This window comes from Paramisgurnus dabryanus, chromosome 13 (genome assembly GCF_030506205.2).
Source record: "Paramisgurnus dabryanus chromosome 13, PD_genome_1.1, whole genome shotgun sequence".
NCBI classification, from domain to species: Eukaryota; Metazoa; Chordata; class Actinopteri; order Cypriniformes; family Cobitidae; genus Paramisgurnus; species Paramisgurnus dabryanus.
This window is the reverse complement of record NC_133349.1, coordinates 526636-541127: the sequence shown is the minus strand read 5'-3', so window position 1 is coordinate 541127 and position 14492 is coordinate 526636. Positions and strand designations below refer to the sequence as shown.

Here is a 14492-nt window from a genome sequence, read left to right as displayed (position 1 = left end):
ACCGTACTATTCCAAAATACAAGTCCTCTAAATTAACAAACCTGCAGCCACACAAACGCTCACTGTATGAATGCGTGTTTCATGCTTATAAAGACTGTACAAAAATAAAACCAAAACATTCAGAATACATAAACCTTGTTTAATGTGAACATTTTCTTTTTTATTTTAAAGGCAGAAAAAATGCATTACGAAAGATAAACATTAGGCTATATGTGTGTTACAACAGGTAATGGTACAGGTGTAGATCACACACACACACACACACGATGTTTATTGATGTTTTTCAGAACAAGCATGACATAATGTGATCAGTTCTTCTTGATTTGGGACACCTCATGTAAGTAGGCAATAAACAGCTTAGTGCCCTCTATGTAGTTGTATCTGAAAAAGAAAACAATAATAGGAATTATTTTATAAAGAGGAAAATCACAAAAATTGCCAGCAGAAAATGTTTTGTTTAGATGCTGATGTCTATATTGAGTCTATATTGATGAAATCATAATAGCAGAGAGACTAAAGAGCGATACCTGCTTATCTTTTCATTCTGGGAGTGCAAGCCATCATCAAAACCACCAATAGGAAGCATTATGATGCTCTTGCCTGTCACGTCCTGAAAGCTTCGAGCAATGGGAATGGTTCCTCCCTCACGGATCATATCAGGATCAACATTAAAAACTGCAGGACAGAAGTTCAGTGTTAACCCTAATTTAAATGTATTCCTCATACACTGTAAAAAAAATCCGTAGAAATTGCAGCTGGGTTGCCGGTAATTTACCGTAGATTTAAATTTATGTTTTTTACTGGCAATATTTTGTTCAAAGTTAAATGAACATTAAACATTTACAAGTCTTTGTCTTAACAGAGTAAAACTAAAAAAACAGCATCAAGCAAAACATTCTGGGAAACAAAATCTGAAGCAAAAAACAGAAAAAGGTTGATGATGATTTCTGGTTCCCAGAATGCTTTGCATGAGGCTGTTATTGTATAGTTTTATTCTGTAAAGATAAAGACTTGTTAATATTTAAAATTTATTTAACTTTGAACAAACTCTTGCCAGTAAATAACATAAATTTAAATCTACGGTAAATTACCGGCAACCCAGCTGCAATAACATTGTAATTTCTACGGATTTTTTTTACAGTGTATCATTAAAGATAACAATACAAAGACTTAAATCCAACTTCAAGATGAACCTCAACATTAATGTAAAACAAAACAGTGAATTTACCCATTTTGTTAAGGGAATGGGATTTTTACATGTGTGTTTATAGGGTGGGTTTATTTGACCTCTTTTGGCTGCTGCTTTTCCAGCTTCATACAACGGGTTGTTGACATCTGCCAACCAAGGCTTAGCCCCAATAACCATGGTCACATTGAGTTTATTGGGGCTCTTTCGTTTGGCAAACACAGAGTTGAGATAATCTGTCACCTGAGGTGAAAAACAGTCTGGTCAACTTTAGCTCATAATCATGGAGACATTTTGAAATTCATCTTTATCTGCTTTCACCTGTTTCTCAACCACGGCCGGATCCATATTGGGTACCTGACGAATCGAGAACTTGGCTGTGACTTTGGCTGGTATGACGGTCTTGGTACCGGGTGCAGAGAAAGCTCCCTCGATGCCGTGGATGGACAGGGTTGGGTGACGCCAACGATGGGCAAGCAGATCGACCTTAAAATGAGAATAACATGAATAATAACTGAAGTTTAATTCAACTCGGGATGATTTTATAATCTTTATAGGAGCGTGACACATGCGGTCCCTTTTTTACCTTATTGTTGTACATGAGTTCACCGATGCCGATGTCTTCCTTGTAGCGCTCCACGTCAAACTCGATGTCTTGATAAATCTTCCATTCCTCATCGGAGAGAGGTGCGACCGCTTCTCGGATACCTGGTATCAAGATCTTTCCGCTGGGACTGATGAGTTTGTCTGTGAAGAAATGAAACCTTTAGACTACTTATAACTAGCTGGTTACTGAATATCAACTGCTAAAGATCAGACTGGTTTAATGAGCACCCATAATGCCGATCAGATCTATCATTGGCTCGATTACTGTGCCTCCATAGACACCGGAGTGTAAATCCTTCTTTGGTCCGCTCACCTGCAGCCATCGACACAAAACACAGAAAACACAAATCGTCGCCAAGTCAAATTCGTCATAGAAATGAAACAAAGTGACTTTAAATTTGACTTCCTTTCATGGTTCCATTAAATCGAATAGGGGAACTAAAAATGAATCCTTACATTTGACCAAACTCCAGTTACAAGCTTAAACATAATTTTTGTATCTGATCTCTGTCTGATGTGACTTCAGTACCTCAGCTAAGAAGTAACAGTTTCCTCTTGTGCCGTAGGTGAGCGCCGGTCTTCTGCTCAACCAGCCGCAGTCAGAGATGATGATAAAATCCACATCTGAGAAGAAAGTGTCTTTCTGAGCCACGATCATAGCATCCAAACCATCAGATCCTGTCTCCTCCATTCCCTCAATAATAAATTTCACGTTCACAGGCAGCTCCTAAACATATTGGTAAGAAACTTTAGAAATGTAAGTATAAGCTTCAAATATAGCAACCAGTTCTAGTACTCGTTTTAAAATCACAGTCTCTTACAATATTGAGGGCTTTGTAGACCTCCACTGTATGGATCCAGGCCAACACCGGTGCTTTGTTATCAGACGCTCCTCTTCCGTAGAGATTTCCTATGCGTAATAAATCAACACTCTTACCACACAATAAAACATCATTTCATTCTTTCTTTCGTGTGAATGAAAAAAACACACGTCACTGAGGTTACCATTGATATCTGTGAGTTGGTACGGGTCAGTCGCCCATCCATCCTCTTTCTTTGCCGGCTGGACGTCCACGTGACCGTAAATACAGACGGTGTGTTTAGTGGCATCACTGCCAAACTGAGCTGTGACCACTTTTGGCAGCTCTATGGTGCTTCCATTGGATATCTGTTAAAACAGAAGAAGTTTTGTCAATTGACTACAAACAAATAAAAGCATTTACAGCGTTTAAAACATCATCATCATCATCATCATCATCTGACCGTCTGCATGCCGATGTCCACCATCTCTACAGCTCCTCCAATAAGACGGAGTTTCTCTGCCGTCACCTCCATCATTCTGTGTAAGTCAGATCTCTTTGATATATCACTCGAATCACTTTCAATTGAAACCCATTTCCTCAATGTCTGAAACAGACCAAAGAAAGATCAGCAGCATTTTAACACTGACTTCATTTATGTTATTCATGAACTTGAATTAGAATTGAATTCACATTTCATTAGATGTTGAATCTATCTGTCGGTCTCTCTACCTAACTATCTACTTTGTATGAATGTAAAAAGTGCTTCTCATGGATGTTTACAGTTTTTCTCAGTCCTTCAGATCATTTCTACTTTAAATTGGCAAAATATTAAGTGTATTTCTCAAAACAATTTCTACAAATACCTGCATAAGCCCCTAACTTGTTCAAAATCCTTAGTTTGTCTCTCTAAAGTACTAAAGTTTTTTTTGTCAGTGAACATGTCAAGTATAAGGTCACAAGTCCTTGTGTAAGAAAAAATGATGTCAAAAAAAAATTTGTATGTTACTTAACAATTTCAACTTGTTTTTATAAGTTATCAGTGGCAGCTGGTGACTTCTCTTCTGAGGGGCACGAATTCAAAATGTGCAGCATGCATCTTGTCAAAATAAGTGCCTGCTGCAGACGTGTTGAAAGGGTTTATGAAAAAAGAGACGTTCATGATCACAAAATACTTGCAAGACACTCACTTAACACTAAACTCTGTCTGATTACACATAAGATTAAGGCAGAATCTGGCAAATATGAGCATCTCTTTTATCTTTACATAATATTTTGTTGCCTGATGTAGAGGTATATCTTTTCTTATTTATACAACAATGACCTGATTGACTTAATGTTCATCTTATCCTACAGGTAACCATTACTATATGAGATTAGTAAATCAATGCTACAGCGTATACTTTTGTAAATCATCATGAGATTACTGTAGTAAAGGATCTCATGTATGACTGAGATTCTTACAAGAAGAGCAACCTGTGTGCAAAACAACCCTAGTCAAAGTTAAGGTCTCATAGAAAATATGCTTGACAGATTAGGATGACAACAGGCTTAACCATTGCCTACAGGTGTTTTGGGAGTAAGGCTATTAGCAGAAAACAAGTATTATATAATTGAATCAACATAGAATAAGTGACTGATAATGTAAGAAACAGCAGACAATTGACAGTCAATCAAATAAATATAACAAATATTAGCAATTTATATAGAAACAAATAAAATGATGTACACAACTGACTAGATGATACGCAGGTTAAACTACTATTTTTGAAGATTTAATTTGTAATCTGATAAATGCACCAAGCGACTGGGAAAAACTGTATTAATCTCAAAAATTGATTTTTTTTAACAAACTTTGCTGAAACAGTGTATGATGAAAGAGTCTATAGTGCAGTGTGGTTGATCTAAATAAACAACTGTATGTACTCCAGATAAGATCCATCAATAACACATGATTAAGATTTTATGACATCTGCAGGTCACTGTTCAAAGCTTTACTCTTCTCTCAGCATTATTATTATTATTATAAAGATTTCAGACATTACCTCTATAAACTCCTCTTCATGACTGTTGACATATTGAGTCAAATTATCAAACATGAAAGAAGAAACTCCCGTCCACATCAGCAGACACACTAAACTAATGCTCTTCATCTGTTAACAATAACAACACAATCTTTAAGTCTATTTCTATGAAGAATTTAAAATATATTTCAATAGAAATTCATTCACTTACCATATCAAGATAATTACAAACCAAAGAGATCCCAAACAACTGAGCGGTGCTCCTGGTGTTCCTCTTTCTCTCTCTCTCTCTCTATGAGGTGATGTTAAATAGTTTTCATGATGAGAACTCATGCTGACATAAGGTCACTAAAGATCAATACCACACGGATAAAAGCAGCTTAAAGTTGCCAAACTGAATTCTTGTAGCCGCAGGAGCAAATCCCTCAATCAAAGAGGAGAAAACTTTCATGCTGGTTTCAGAACATTCCCAAGATCAAACCTTAAATCTTACAGTAGACTCAAATAGATTGTGTCCAAATAAAACAACCCAAACAAATCCTCTGCTCTACAGCAACAATTCTGCATCCATGAGCTCACATGTGGCAGCTAACAAACAAGAAAAATCAAAGTCATTTTAGGGTCTTTAATTATATAAATGATTTACTACAGTAATCTCAACAGAATGATAAAGATGATGAATGAAAGATGTCTTTTTATTGTGAACACATGAAGATGAATTACTGCATTAACAATGACGTTTCTTTGATTTTCTCAACAGGTTCAGTGCACAATTATTTCCTTGTCAGCCCAATATTTCCACTTCTTTAAACATTTCCCAGCATGTGTCTAAGCCCAGTCTACTGTACACATTACATTATTATATAAAACATTTACACACTTTTTATTCTAGCAGACCTCACACCCTAACAGAGTTCTGTATGTGAGATGAAACATCATGAGATGAGATGAAGTGACAGCAGAGAGTGAGTCTAGATAAACACCAGCAGGTGGCGCTGCATCACACTCATAAAGATTTGGCATCTTTATCATCCATTTACAGTGAAAAGAAATTTATTTGAACTATCACTTTGAATTGAATGTTTCTTTGAAAGAATGCATTTACTGAAATATGATAATGAAAGTTAAAATAATGTAATGACGACATGTTATGGCTAAAACAGCGAGTAATGCAACCTTTAAATCTAATCAAATAAGTTACTGTATTCAGCTCAGTAAAGTTTTACCAGGACAAAAGTTTTATTTTATTATGGTCACAATATAACTCAATGAGCTCTCTGATGTCAATATTTATCTGTTGATAACTATGAGCATAATACAGAAATAATACAGCTCTTTATTGACAAACACGTCAAACAATAGTTTGTTTGCCTGCCTCCCTGTCTGTCTGTCTGTCTGCCTGCCTGCCTGTCTGTCTGTCTGCCTGTCTGTCTCTCTCTGTCTGTCTGTCTGTCTGTCTGCCCTGTCTGTCTGCCTTTGTCCAAAGTGGCTTACAAATGAAGTAAACGATAGAGGCAAATAGAGCAACACAAAAACAGCAATACATATGTGCAGTGCACTAGATCTAGTCTCATCAAGTCGAACACAGTTAACATAACCAAGGGTTAGTCATTTTTAATAATGCACAAATGCATTGCAATCTTGTGAGTGTCATGTTTTGCTCTGTTGGATAAAAAACACACAAAATTAGGTCAGCATGATGAAACGGGATGAGTGTCTGTTGTTGACCACCAGTGTCAATAGAGCACACACACACACACACACACACGCACACACACACACGCGCGCACACATTCTGGTTTCCATGTTTTGTGGGGACATTCCATAGACGTAATGCATTTTATACTGTACAAACTGTATATTCTATTCCCCTTACCTACCCCATTCCCTAACCCCAACCATCACAGAAACCATTCTACTACTTCACATTTTCAAGATACATCATTCTGTTTGATTTATAAGCTTGTTTCCTCATGGGGACAATTGGTCCCCACAACGTGATAATTACCAGGTACACACACACACACACACACACACACACACACACACACACACACCCACAAGGCCTAATGTTGAGATTTTATATTGTGTGTTTTCATGCAAGACTCTTGATATCTACGTGCTGTGCGGTCTGCACGGGCGGCACAATCCGGCCTGCTGATCTTTAAACTTTGATCTACAATCCAGAGTCTCCTTCATTCACTGAGAGAATGATCATGTAGAAAAGTTCAATGCTGGAAAATCACACACATTTATACACAATCTCAACATCTTACTGCACTCTTACAAATAAAGAACAAAGGTTCTCACTGGAGCGGTACCTTTTTAAAAAGTACACTTTTTTTACCTGCAGCATATTGGTACCTCAAAGTTACGTGTACACAGTACCACATATTAGGACCTTTTTAAAAGGGACAACTTTTGTACTTTTGTGACATTAACAACTTATTACATTTATGTTGTCAGTTTATTGATAAGATTGTTTAATATAAGAAAGTGTTACACTTCTGTAAACAGATGTAGACAAATGAACACTATTATTGGTGCATGGGTTAATTGCTTACACAGATTATTAATAATAAATGAAAGTGCTTATTGATGATTTCGGTCTTTGCTCATATTGAGAGATGATACACACGAGTTGGTAAATGACAGTGATTTTTACTGCAGTTGAGCTCAAATCTCCATCACTTGTGTTTAGATGAGTCACTGTGGAAAATAAACCTTCTCCAGTGTGGGTGATGACTGATGATGGGGAAAAAACTAACTTAACCAACCTCTCCTTCCGTTTGCCCTACACTAACATTTACTGGGAAATATAATCTGACCACAACCTTTATGATGGTGGTTAGTGGAGTGAAAGTAAAGTAAAGTAGGTCAGTGGCTTTTTTTCTCCATTATTGCACCTTACAGTTCACAGCAATAAAGAAGTCGACTGTTTACATCTCAAACTGATGCAATAAGAAATAAACCAGTTTAAAGGATGACTTCTCTTTTTGACATACAGGGTATAAAAACACAGAAAATAAACTAAAGCAATGAGCCCAGTGAAGCAGTGTTTTACAGTGATTTCTGTTATTAGTTTTTACTTCTTGGAGCTTATTGCTTTTTAAACACATTCCTGACTATATTATGTGAAATCATCTGAGCTCAGATACACATTCATGTTTTCTAAATGGGATCACATATCACAATGTTGACTAGTTATGTAAAAAAACCAACAGGTAGTTTGGTCAATGTGGGGTCACTACATGTTATTTTTTACAGTGGCTAAGAAGTGCAAAACAACAAAATCAAAACAAATTAAAAACACAAAAGGCAAATCTAACAAATAAATGCCAAGTCAAAAAAAAGTCAGAAGACACAATAACAAATCTATCAACCAGAATGGGTATTTTGTGCAAATGAAATAGTTTCTGCTGATTGGAAGACACCTCTGTCAATCAAGTTGAATGATGCACATTTGCCACCAATTGGAGGCTGAACATTACATTAACAATTTAAATAAATAAATAATCCTCAAAGTTATCGGTCAAAATAAAGGCTTTCCACCTTTTCGTTTGACGCAACCTCTGCCTGAAAAGTCCATTGACACGGGGAACTCGTTTTCTGTTGAGTCTCTTATAAAATTTGAGGACACATGAATGATGCCAAAAACTCCAACTTTGGAGCAATACTGGATTTAGATTTGTAGGCCTACACTGTGCTACCAGCTCCACTGTATTTCTGGTGTGTCTTGATTGACAGAGGTGTCATCCAATCAGCAATAACTATTCTGGTCACACAATATACATACCCTTTCTGGTTGGTGGATTTGTAGGCATTCAGCAGACGCTTTTACCCAAAGTGACTTTAACCCAAAGCAATAAAGTGATTGTCAGGTTACGGATAGGCGGATGCAGGTGAACATGTAGATTTAAAGAACAAATAAACAAGAAACATTAATCCAAACACATACACAGACCACGGATTGACAACCATGATAGTACCCTCCCTCTAAGGAGTGCCTTTCAGACATGCAAAACAGACAAGAGCCTATGTGGATGGACCTGGGGAAGGGACGGAGGGCTTGGAAGCCAGGGCGGAGCTGGCAGAGCGGGAGGCTAGGGCGGATTCAACAAAATCGGACCAGCCATCTTGGCTCAGGTAGAGTTTTGATGATTGGCCACCACGGGAACCGTCTCAGAAGACTAGGCCACCACAGAAAAGACTCAGAAGATTCAGCCATCACGGGAACTGGCTCAGAAGACTCGGCCAAACTGCAAGGCCAACAGGAACAAAACAGGAACAAAACAGGAACAAAACAGGAACAAAACAGGAACAAACAAATGACAATAATCCAGGAAAAAGAAGATGCGAGACAATGCATTAAATAGACAGGATTAAATGGACAACACCTGTGATGGTGCTGATGAGGAAGTAATTAGTAGACGAGTCCAGGTGACAACAATCAGCACAAAATACAAACACATACACAGACCACAGTTTGACAACCGTGACAGATTTAAAAAAGGAAGGCATACAACAAGTGCTTATACCAAGTTTTCACAATGATCATTTAAAATGAAATATTATATATGTTAAAAGTTTATTAAGTATTATATTATATGAAATAATAGAGATGTTGAATTTTAGAGTAATTGTACACTCTTAAGAAAAATGGTTCTTCAAAGGTTCTTTAATGATGATAATGGTTCTATATAGAACCATATCTTACAGAAGAGCCTTTATTGCTGAAATGGTTCTTTGTCTTTGCAAAATGGTTCTTTAATTCCCACCTTTTTTGATTGTAAATTTAATCATTTATTTTAGTTTCACCTGTAAAAGTGCTGAATCATCATCAGTCCTGCTGAACTTCCTGCAGACTAAGGCCCTGTTTACACGCACATGGTTAGTTTGAAAAACACAGACATTTCCCTTCGTTTGTGCCCTTCGTTTAAACGCAAACGGAGAACTCGCCTCTGAATCCGATTCTTTCTAAAAACTCCGGCCAGAGTGGAGATTTTGAAAATCTTGGTTTGCACGGTTGCATGTAAACTCAGACAAACGCATGTTTAGGCAGCCAACGTCACAGTATGCACAAGAGCTCGCAGCTACGTCAAAAGTGCAACCTTGTTCAAAAGAGGAACAGGAAGTGATTGTTGCTGTTTTCGCGATTCTGATTGGCTTACATGGGCTTGAGCTTCGTGGCACCAAATATACATGGGTACGTGTCAATGAACACTTTTCTGTGTGCACAAAGTCATTTTTGAAACCGGAGAGGTTGAAATGTCCGCTTATGAAAATAGCCGCCCACGTGTAAATGTAGTCTAACATCACAAACAGGTAAAAGAGTAAAATAATCATCATTTACTGTTAAACGCATTTTGAAAATGAAAGTTTTGTGCGTTCTTTTATTTATCTCTTTATACTGTAAGCTTCATTCCCTTTATAACAGGTAAGCTTTATTGCTGTTTTAAATGATATATTCAGGAGACTCCGCTTTAACAATGACTTACAGAAGGATAATGATTTGTTGAAATGTTATAAATGTATATTGTACATTAAGTTTATTAAACTAATTATCAGAAGAATATGGTACAACATGTGTTTAGTGTTTTTATTGATATTTCAGCTTTTTCATATGTGAGCTAATCTTGCTGGGAGTGAAGGCAGTGTGTATGACCGCTTGATATGCGTATCCTGTTTTTAAAGATGATGTATGCATGTTTCTTTCAATACTGACATTAAAATAATAAATAAGTTATTTACTGTTTAAACAGTTTGGAGATTTTGTGTGTGCGTTCATGTAGCACATTTACTTGCTACTTGCTCTGTAAAGTTGGAAAGCTTCAGGTTGGACATTGGCTTGATAAAAGTGGTTTAGGCGAATTCAATTTATGAATAAATCTTTCACCAAGCATTCACCTAATTTACTGACAAAACAGGAACAGTACACTGTAAAAAAATTCCGTAGAAATTGCAGCTGGGTTGACGGTAATTTACCGTAGATTTACATTTATGTTATTTACTGGCAAGAGTTTGTTCAAAGTTAAATGAACACTAAACATTTACAAGTCTTTGTCTTTACAGAGTAAAACTAAAAAAAAAAACAGTATCAAGCAAAACATTCTGGAAAACAAAATCTGAAGCAAAAACAGAAAAAGGTTGATGATGATTTCTGGTTCCCAGAATGCTTTGCATGAGGCTGTTATTGTTTAGTTTTATTCTGATAAAGACTTGTTAATATTTAAAATGTATTTTACTTTGAACAAACTCTTGCAAGTAAATAACATAAACGTAAATCTAGGGTAAATTTCCGGCAACCCAGCTGCAATAACATTGTAATTTCTACGGATTTTTTTTACAGTGTAAGCAAACTCCAGGCTAATATTAATCTGGTTTAGCCTGATACTCAACCTTGTACAGTTCACCAGATGATAACCACAGCTAGGTGATGTGAATCTGTGGTAAGCACAGCCTGTGTCTATTTTGACCAATCGTCAACATCACTGCTACAAAACAAAAATCATTGAAGGGAGTATGCACAATGAACCAGCAGACTTTTTCGTCTAGCTTCTACAAACATTGACTCATACTATTGACTTTTATTTGTACAGTGATGTATTATTAACATCCTATTCATTTGTATTCTATGTCGTTTATCTGTTTGTGCTGTAATGTATACATCTGAATGTAATGTCATAATATGTCAAAATTCAGTATTTATTATCATTTATACCTTTTGTCTGTTGAATACTTTATTCTGATTGGTAGAGAAATGTTGCACGGGTGTTGATTATTTTTTTGTAAACCGCACACCTAACTTGTCAAATGTCTTAAAAATAGACACCAGGTCAATGTTTGTAGTAACCAAAAGGTACATCAAAACATTTATGTAAGGAATAATTGACAACAGGCCTTTGAATTATTTGAAAATAATGCACACCCGTGGTGTAACAGCACTCCGCTTCCACCTTGGGTGTGCATTTTTTTCTTATAATTTAATGGTTTGTCGTCAATTATTCCTTACATAAATGTTTTGATTTGGCATATGTCAGGATTTTAATGATTTCATGTAATTGTTTAGATTATTTAGAATGATTGCCCAATTTTATTTTTAAAGAGCCGCACAGATCCAAAATCGAAACTGACCTGTATTGCGGTGTGTCATGTAGCTGTCCATCAATGTAAACAATGTGCAAAGTAGTTGAACCAAAAAGTGTACGATTAATAAAGTTATTGGCTTCTAAAGTACAGAGTTGACTCTGAATCGCTGAAACAAGTCGTCATATGAATCTGAATCTTAGAAATGTTAAACTGAGTGGACATCAATGCACTCTCAAATGACATCATTATACAACATACTGGTTAAATGGATTAGCCTACATTACGTTTTTTGAGTCATGGATTGAATAATTTTTAGATCAGCAAAAAAAGGAAATAAGGAAAATAAAATAAGAACAAATCAAGACATTTTAAGCATGTGAAAATAGAAAAGAACAAAGTTATTAATAAAGTCTAACAGTTGGAACAGAAATATAATCAAATAAATAATAACACTTCAGTCTTCTTCATTCTATAAATGAAATATAATTCATCTTCTTAAAGCTACAGAAGTGATATTGTCTTCTCTTGTTTGATTAACATAATGGGCTCTATCTTGCACCCAGCGCAATTGACTTTGTCCGTGACGCATGTATCATTCGTATTTTGCCCCGGCGCACAGCGGGTTTTTCCCGTCACAGAAGCACGTCGGCAAACTAGGGAATGAACTTGCGCTCCCTGGGTGGTTCAGCGCAAAAAAAGAGGCGTGTTCCAGCGCAAACCATCCCTGATGCTATTTTGCAGTTTCAAAAAACAATTGCGCCACTGACCAGAAAAAAAAGTTTAAAGTCAGTGGCGCGTTGCGCGTTGTTCATTATGCTATTTTAAGGGCGCATGCTTGACCATAATGTATAGCGTGCACAACGCGCACACACTTTGCTTATCTAATCTACACAGATGCAACAGTTATTTTTGCAAATCATAAATTGTTACACTTAAAAATATTAATACACGAGATAAGGGGAATCATAGTGGTGAGCATTGTGGTGATAGTTTTTATTTATTCTCATGCAAATAACGATTAAAATATTTTCATAACTTTGTTGTGTGGCTGTATTACGTTTATTTTATGTAAATAATAATTAAAATGTTTTCATAAGAAACCTTAATGTATATGAACTTGATTTGTAAGAGTACTTTGGGGTTGGACCTTGCTTGCGTTTCTTGGGTCCGATTTCAAAGCCCCCAAACCCTTTCAGCGGTGAGGGTGGACGCAGCGATGTCCTCTGCTGGCGTCAAGTCCTGAGGCAGATCCACCTCCCGTTACACGGCGTGCCCGATTTATGCTGGCAAGCGTGGGATTCCCCCGTACAAGGACGTCGGTCTCCTCGGCTGTGAACCGCTCCTGGCGTGCGTCTGGTAAATCCGTCATAATAATAGCAACCCGCCATGGAACTTGCGCCCTTGCGTTTAAAGGGAATGTTGGCTAGCGTTCTGATTGGTTTATTTGACGTTACGCCCAAACCACACCTATGAATAATGAACCTACTTCAGACCAACCCCTTATTGATTTGCGCCCGGCGCAAGAGTTATTTCTCACGCCGGGAAAATAGCAACAGCGCCCAAGATCCGCCCACAAACTCACTTGCGCGTTGCGCTTCGCACTTGCGTTTCAGATCATTAAAATAGGGCCCAGAGACACAAACATAAGCAGATTTATTGAGGGTACTGTCACTTTAAGACCCAATCCAAACTGTTCACTTTAAGACAAAACTTAATGTTTATATGAGAATACTTGACAAGACTGTGGTATTGCGAGATCATTTTGCATGTATGTGTCCTGTCAAGTAGAGATTCTGTGTTTGCATGTTTTTTTAATGCGTGTCTCTGTGTGTGTGTGTGTGTGTGTGTGTGTGTGTGTGTGTGTGTGTGTGTGTGTGTGCACCTGGTAATTATCACGTTGTGGGGACCAATTGTCCCCACAAAGATAGGAATACCAGTGTTTTTGTGACCTTGTGGGGACATTTTGATGTCCCCATGAGGAAACAAGCTAATAAATCAAACAGAATGATGTTTATTGAGAATGTGAAGAAGCAGAATGGTTTCTGTGATGGTTGGGGTTAGGGAATGGGGCAGGTAAGGGGAATAAAATATATATTTCTGTCACAGAAAACAGCTCACTTAAACAACTTCTTGCGCTCAATTTGTTTAAAATGTCTTGAATGTTTAGAAACACAAGCAAATGATAAATAAGAAGAAATTGTAGGAATGTAGCATAAATGAATGAGACTGAATGATTTATTAAGACAGGAATGTTTGATTAGGATGTTTTTCAGCAAACACGTCAAATCTTGTCTGTACTTGTGAATCTTTAGAAAGAAAACTTGACACAATTGAGATGTTAAGCGTTGAGATCTCTGACTTTTTATTGCAGACTTTATGTTTTGGTCAGATTGTTGAGATCTCCTGTACTGTATGTCCTCAAACATAAGTGAAAAGAAAGTGTGAGTACACAAATATAGAGGAAACGAATGTTGAGTCAGATGTAATATTTTAATTTCTTCTGTGAATCAGATGTTTCTCCTGACAGAGAGTCATCTTTAGTAAGTTTCAGAGGAGATGAGCTCAGATTCATCAGATCTGCCAGATTATTAAACTCAAATATTATTTAGATAAGACATTAACTTTACAATCATAGCTCTGTAATCTCAATGTATTTCAACAAGAGAAACATCTGAGATCTGAGTTAAATGAAGCACACATCAGATATAAACAGAGTGAATGTGAGACGTGAGAGGAGACGTTAACTTTCTGATCTGAGGTCAGCACAGAGAACTCACTGGAAGTTAA

At 36.9% G+C, this 14492-nt stretch overlaps 1 protein-coding gene across 1 annotated transcript; it reads right to left on the bottom strand.

Moving 5' to 3' along the window:
* Positions 1-118: 118 nt before the first annotated feature.
* Positions 119-4967, bottom strand: cndp1 (carnosine dipeptidase 1). Its single transcript, XM_065270570.2, has 12 exons — positions 4828-4967; positions 4638-4745; positions 3056-3199; positions 2798-2960; positions 2614-2702; positions 2322-2519; positions 2021-2105; positions 1773-1933; positions 1508-1672; positions 1288-1429; positions 528-675; positions 119-381 (listed from the first exon to the last, which is right to left on the bottom strand). Exons 1-12 carry the CDS (start codon positions 4828-4830, stop codon positions 309-311), a joined length of 1479 nt encoding a protein of 492 aa, XP_065126642.1. The 5' UTR covers positions 4831-4967; the 3' UTR covers positions 119-308.
* Positions 4968-14492: the final 9525 nt, after the last annotated feature.